General features: G+C 35.4%; 1 protein-coding gene across 1 annotated transcript; it reads left to right on the forward strand.

The window, feature by feature from the left end:
- Positions 1 to 3,185: 3,185 nt before the first annotated feature.
- Positions 3,186 to 5,013, forward strand: LOC131061479 (uncharacterized). The gene is made up of 5 exons (XM_057995177.2): positions 3,186 to 3,525; positions 3,758 to 3,825; positions 3,914 to 4,239; positions 4,426 to 4,516; positions 4,604 to 5,013. Exons 1-5 carry the CDS (start codon positions 3,311 to 3,313, stop codon positions 4,687 to 4,689), a joined length of 786 nt encoding a protein of 261 aa, XP_057851160.1. The 5' UTR covers positions 3,186 to 3,310; the 3' UTR covers positions 4,690 to 5,013.
- Positions 5,014 to 7,586: the final 2,573 nt, after the last annotated feature.

Genomic DNA, 7,586 nt, shown 5'->3' on the forward strand with positions numbered 1-7,586 from the left:
TGTGTAAGTTTGTGAGACAACTGATTCACCCCACCCCCTTTCAATTGTCTATTTATCAAAGCTATTTCATCAATTGGTATCAGAGTAGGTTCCTTTGAAGAATCTTAACTTCTTGAGGCGATCTGGGATGGCAACTTACAAGAAGGACGGTCTGAGATTTGATGGAACTAATTACTCTCTTTGGAAGAGCCACATGGAGTGTCATCTGAGATGCATTGGCAAAGCTTACTGGACTATTACAAAGAACAAACACATACTATTCCTGCTAATGGAGCTACAACTGTGGATGAGATAAAGGAAGTTGAATGTAATATTAGAGCTAAGGAAGCATTGTTGAGTGCCTTGACTGATTCTGAGATGACAAATTTTATGGAATTGCAGTTCAATTGGTTGGATTTGTTGCACCTATGAGGATGATAAAGAAACTTAAGGAACTAAGATACTACTCATGATTGACAAAATTATTATTCTCCTCCAAAGTATTTATAAGTTATGATCATTGTGCTTAATTAATATGTTTTTGATTAAAAAAGAAGCGTTAAAGAGGGCACTGACCCTTTACAAAACCAAAGGCTATCAAAGATAAAAAGACCAAGCAGAGGAGCAAATCCCAAAAGAACAAAGTCGGGCAGGCCAAATTGACCTGTCAAACCATCAACAACCCAACCCAAATCAAGCGGGGGGAGAGAAACCTGGAACTTGACCAAGGGAGGTTTGGGAAAGCGGGTTAGATTTTCCTTTCCTCCTACGACAAACAACTGTCCATGCAACATTATCATTAGGAACTTTCAAAGAAGAATCAAGCGGGGAAGACCCTATAGGGTCACTGCCAGACTGCTGATGCAAAGCGGCAACATGCTGTTGTAGCGGATCAACAGCAAGAGAACAAATGCCAAGAGCAGAGTGAAGGTGAGGAGCAGAAGCAATAGGTGCAGGAACCAACGGGGAAGGGTTTGCCACAACAGTAATATCAATCAGGCCTTCATCAGCAGTAAGGGGTACCTCATCATGAGATGAATCAACCGAAACAGAATCTGAAGCATTAATCGTCAAGTGGTCTTCCACAACATCTTTCCACCAAGTAGTAGCACCTTTGTGACGAGAGAGAGAACAATCAGAAGCAAGGTGACCCGTTGAGAAGAACCTTTGACAGCGAAAAGGGAGGCCCTCATAATCCAGCGGTTGGGTCCAAGGCCTATCTCCAACCATAAGAACCACATCCCTATGGAGGGCCAGAGATATGTCAACATTTAAAAGGCGGGCAAAGGTAGAATGACCCATGGAGAACGTGGCATCATCAACCTTCAAGACGCTACCAGTGGAGTTACCGATGACCTCAAAACAAGAATGTTCCCAGAAATGGAGGGGGAGATTGGGGAGGTGGACCCAAACCGGATGAACAGAGAGGGATTCCATAAGGGGGTTGAAGGAAGGAGTCTAGGGCTTGATAGAGAGGGAGTGATCCCCCTAAGTCCAAAGCTTTCCCAAAATAAAATCACGCTCATGAGTAGAGGTAAAGGAGGCAACAAAAAACCCCTTAGCACAAGGGAAAATCTCAATGCCATAAGAAACAAGGGGCTTCCAAGAATCACTCACCCAACGACGAAGGTTTGGGAGGGAAGGCCAAAACCCAGTAAATCTGCAGACCAGAGCGCTGTGGTGATAGAAGTCAACATTCTCCATAACCTCTCAGCCACATACCACAACAGGAGAGGTCTTGGCACAAGGGAGAGGATGAACTCCCTTAGAAGGTTGAGCGGCAGATTTAGTCACACGGGCAAAGCTACGCTTTCCAGCAAAGGGCCTGGGTAGAGTAGCTTCACCTCGAGCATCACCCGTAGCAGTAGCAAGGGCCTCCAAATCCAAAGTTGGGTCCGAGACACCAGTCGTGGGGGACCGAACCCAAAACCCCTGCACAGAGGGCGTGGGTGAAGACGGAAGAGAGCCTCCGTCAACAACCACGAAAGGAGGGAGACCAACACCCTGCAAACCACCAGCGACAGAGGCAGAGGGAAGACCATCTACATCGCCCACTAGGGAGGAGGTAGGGCCGCTAGTAGGGGGATGCCGAGAGAGAGTCCAGCGAAGCCGGGGGCCACAAAGATCCACCACCAGGTACGTCCGCAGTAGCACTGCCCAGCACAGGGTCCAGCGCAGCAAAGGAGTCGTTGCAAGGATTTTTCAAAAATGCCTGGGCGAGAGACATTGCAATGCTTTAATTAGTATGTTACATGGTACTAGGTCTATAATTTGATGATATGTGTGATCATATGTTTTCAATTTTAGACTATATAATTTGACTCACTCTAATTTTATATAACTATATAAATGACACCTTAAACTATTAGTAAATTATAATAAATTAGTATAGATAAATATGATATAATATTCTAATTTATAATATTAATCTAAATAATTTTATAATAATTATTATTAAAAATATATTAATTTTTTTATTTTAAAGATAGAAAATAATTATTTGTTATTTTTTATTTTTAAGTTGATAAGATTATCTTAAACATCATTTAATATGAATTTACAAATTTAAATGTAACTTGTAATAATTTTTTTTTATATTGTATTTATTACTAATAATTATCAATTTGACATTTAATATAACAAATAAGAGTGACCTTCAAATTCCAGTCCTAGATGATAGTATAATAAAATGAATAGTTTTATTTTATTTAAAAAAAATGCTCTCATCACTAGATTTTTACAAAATGAGAAGTGGTTGTATTCTTAAAATATAAAATAGCTATGAAATAATATAAAAGATGTCATATTTGAAAGCAAGAGCTGTTCAATTCCTTACTAACAGTTTCAAACTCTAAATTGGGTATTTAAAAAAAAATCAATCATTGATTTTTTGAATAATAATCAATTAAACTGTTTTGAACATAATTATATCTACCTTTTATCTAAAAAGAACTAATCAAAATCTTAATTAAATTTAAAATAAAAACAATTAAACTGTTTTGATTTTTAAAAAAGCCATTAAACTGTTTTGATTTTAAAAAAAATCAGTTAAACTGTTATTATATCCATCTCCTGCCTATAAATATAAATAATTAATTAAAATATAAATTCAATTGGAAAAAAAAAAAACTGCATGTAAACTCAATGCTGTTTCAACTGGTAGTTGGAGCTTTTATAAATAGAATGAGTGTAGTATTGAGCAGAGTATTTTTGTTGCAAGTATAAGCTATCCTCATCTGTCTGAAAAAAGCAGGGGCTATTTTTGTTGCAAGTATTCATCATCTATTGAGCATTGGGCATTAAGGAAGAGTGAGAATTGGAGTTAAATAAAATGATGAGAATGTCAATGGAATCGATGGCAAAATGGAGGAAGTTTTTTGAGGGCGCAGAAGCTGATATTTGCACTCTTATTGAACGTGCAATCCTGGTTGCAGCATCCGATTGTCCTCATCAATTTAAGAAGAGGAGAGACAAGATTATGGAGAAGCTTTACACATCTACATCTACATCTACATCTACATCCCACTCTCAACATCAACATAAAAGGTATCCAACATCAATTTCTAGCTCTTTGTGAGAATTGAATGGTCTTTCTATTTATATGCTTAATCTATGGATGAATTCAGGCTTTTTACTTATACCCACTTGCAAGTTCTTTCATTTTGCTTATATATGTTGCTTTTTACTTATACCCACTTGCAAGTTCTTTCATTTTGCTTATATATGTTTCTTTTTACTTATACCCAGTTGCAAAATCTTTTTCTGTGGTGTAATGTAGTAGCTGGAGAGAGGTTGCAAATGAAGAGATAAAATCTACTGGAAATGTTGTTACAGCTGCAATAGCAGGTAATTTTTTATCTTTGTTTTCTCCTTGCATTCTTTTGCTTGGTTTAGTGACAAATTGTATAACATTCATAAGGTTTTGTGTTTTCAGGCACATCTACAATGCAAGAAATGCCTGAAACAAAAATGGATGCCAATCACTGTAGCAAGCAAAACATTGCAGCAGAAAAGACAAGAAATGGGGTGTTAAAAATGGATGGTGAAAAGCATTCAGATATAGAGCATCAATGTACTAGTAAATACAAGGTTTTTAGAATTGGTCCTACTCCAGGGAGACTGAAAATTGTAAGGCAGCGACATATGTCCTCTGAAGAGAATTTGCATGACAAGTTAGATTCCAAGCCTACCTCTCTTCCTTCCCAAGAGAATTTGCATGACAAGTTAGATTCCAGGCCTACCTCTCTTCCTTCCCAACATGTAAGCAAACTTCACTCTGAGATTGAAATTTGATGTCAATGTTACTTCACCTGATTCCAAATTTGTTACAAGTGAAAGACAAAATGTCTTTTAAGTTGAGTTGTGGATGCATTTTATTGCCTGAATCATAAATTTATTTTAGGTTAATTTCATTTTGAAGACATTCTTGTGATATTTTTTGTGCAGAAATTGAACTCTCGTGATGATAAATCTGTAAAAGAGAAGATAGAAGCATCAAAGAAAAGGCTTCGAGAAGGGTACCAACGAGCAGAAAAGGGTTTGTGTTTTTGAAACTCTTAAACTATGTAGTGGGTGGTAATTTATGAGTGAAGTGAGGTAATGAATGACTAATGCTTTTTTGCAGCCAAGAAGCAACGCACAGTTAAAGTAATTGAACTGCAAGACGTACCATCATTCAAATCAATCAGGCCAATTCAGATGCGAAGTTAAGGCAGATATCAAAGATTGAAGATGTTTTCATAAAGGGGTAAAGAAATCATAGATTGGAACTTGTTAGCTACGGGGATGAAATTCTCTTGTTCCTACAATGGGAGATTCTTGAGGTTGAATCTTTGTATTTAGTTCAATTCTTGACATCACATTTGATGATGTGTTATTATAAGTAATCATTTATAGATACTGGCTAGGATGAAGTCTCAAGGTGTCGAAACTGCTGAAAGCAAGCTATTCTGTAAGCTCTGTATTTTGAATGGATGTCATAAAATTCTGAGATCCAGAGGTCACTTCCTTGAGATCCTCTGCTTTATGTAAAAAGTATCCGGCTCTGTAAATATTTGGCATGGGTTTTCCATAATTCATTAAGAATTAATTTTAAGAATGTTCTTCAGGTTCATTTTTATATGTTTTTATTCATTCAGATTCAGTGTATATATTTTTTATTCATTTCGGGATCAGTGATCATTCAGATTCAGTCTATATATTTTTTATTCATGTCAGGATCAGTGATCCATGATCAAAAAAAGATATTGATGAATCATTAATTTAACCTGATACATTAAATGACATATATACACCTGTAGTGAATTCAAAAACATATTTATAAATGTTATTTTCATTCCAAACAAATTTTGAAATGGAAGAATACAATGAAACAATTTTCCAATGTTCTTGAGATTTAGATAAGAGGTTTCTGAACATTTCCCCTGATTCGACTGACCAAGCTAACTGTATGATGATCACTAAATTTACTTTGTATTCAAATAAATCTTCAAGGACTTATGTACACAAGAGAATGTACATTTTGTTGATTGCAATTTAACGGCCATTAAGCTATTATAAGGGGCAAGAAAATTTAATATCTTAATATTTTAGTTTTTGGGATAATAAATCTGATAGGTCTAGAGAACTCTACCAGGCAGACTGTGCAGATAGTAAAAATCTGCAGATAAATGATTTAAAAAAGATTTGTTTGAGACAATTTGGTGGAATTAATGATTTAAAAAAGATTTGTTTGAGACAATTTGGCGGAATACCTGCACCATGTTTCTATCTTTTACTTGATCTTCTTTACATAGATCTGAAGGTACTTAATAGATTTTTTCTAAAATTATATAGTGCAGCACTGCAAGTTTTAGTGCAATAGACAAGAACTTCCTCACTCCATTTTCACTGCGACTGGAGATGCACATGAGCATAGAATGTCAAATGGTAACTCTGTGGCATTGGCATGAATGAATATTATTTTACATTATTGTCAGTGTAAGACTATTGAAATTTGCATAATTTTGGTTCATTCAACCACGAGATTTAATAGGAAAGAATAATAAACAATAAAATATTAATTGAATATCAATATGTAATGGTGAATCTTGAGTTTCAACTTGGATCCACCCACCCTAAATCAACTTGTTTTTCTACATTTTTCTCTAACACCAAAATCCTTCTCTCCAAAACCTTCTGTCATAATCCTCCTTCCCCCCTTATCTTTTTGTCAATATTACCCACAACTTTTTTTCTTCAAGTATAAGACTCGGACTCAAATCTTCATGATGAAACTAAGTCACATCTCTTTCTCTTTATTCTCTTTTTTTCCAATGCACAAATTAGCACTATTGTCATCATAAAAGTTTTCTTAAATAACTTCCATAAACAATCTCCCTACAGTACATACATATTAGCATAAACAAGATTATAGAAAGTCAATTTTTTTCTTAACTCTCTCTTCCATTATCTTCTTGTTTGCAAACTCAATGTACTTTTTTCACATTGTTGCTCTATTTTAACTAATTCCTTCATATCCTTCAAATAACAAATCTTAACTTCTATTGTCACTTTTTCTTCTAAAATTTTCACTCTTCCAACATCTTTTCTTTCTTCTACTGCAAAATTTTGTTTTTCTTTCACCCCCTCTTTTCCTACAACGTTATTCTCACATGCATCCTTATTCTCCACTATCTTTATGTCTTCAAGAAGACATGCTTTTTCTACAACATCATTCTTTATTCCTTCAACTCCTTTAGGGTCAGCAACATGTGTACTCATATCTTCCTCCACCACACTTCTCTTCTTCATTATGTCATTTGCATGACATTCTTTATTACAATCATTAATATTTGTACAAAATCTATTTACATAAGTATCTAATTCGTTCAATCTCAATTGTATGTACATCATTATCCAAAGGATTTTCTTCCTCCAATACTACTCTATAGTTGCCCATTCAAGTGACCTCTTATCTTTGTACCCTCTTTCAAAAAAATCTTCAATATCAAGTATCTACAATAGATTCACTCACAATAGCTATTCTCTACCCAAAATGGCACTCGAAAGTATACTCTAAAAATCCCCTCTAACCACTTCCACATAGTGGAGGATGTTAGTACATATTTTACCCAACACTTCTTCTCTTGTTGAAGTGCGACCAACACATTATTCATTATTTTTCTCTATTCTTCAATCACATCGACATAAATCCCTCAACACTCTTCCCAATGAACAATTAGTTCTGATACCATTTTTAGATGTAGTCGCAAATTTGGAACTTGTTGAAGGGAAATCAATATGAGTAGCTCTTCCAACATGCAAGCTATTCTTTCATAGAAAACTAATATCAATCACAAAACTCGAGATTTATCATAATTGAGCTTATCATCTTCCAAGGGCAAATAAGACGATTAAATAAGAGAAAATCATCTATAAGACAATTAGCTATTGTAGATGATTTTCTCATTCATGACATTTTCAGACACTTGGCTAGAATAACTCCTACCTCTTTCCACCAATTTTATTCAGCATTCCTCGCACCCTCGTGTATTTAGGTCCACCATAAAGCAATATTCATTTTTCTCCTCAACCAAAATCTCCCTCCAATCTACTCTCACCGCCTC

Source organism: Cryptomeria japonica, chromosome 8, assembly GCF_030272615.1.
Source record: "Cryptomeria japonica chromosome 8, Sugi_1.0, whole genome shotgun sequence".
Lineage (NCBI taxonomy): Eukaryota > Viridiplantae > Streptophyta > Pinopsida > Cupressales > Cupressaceae > Cryptomeria > Cryptomeria japonica.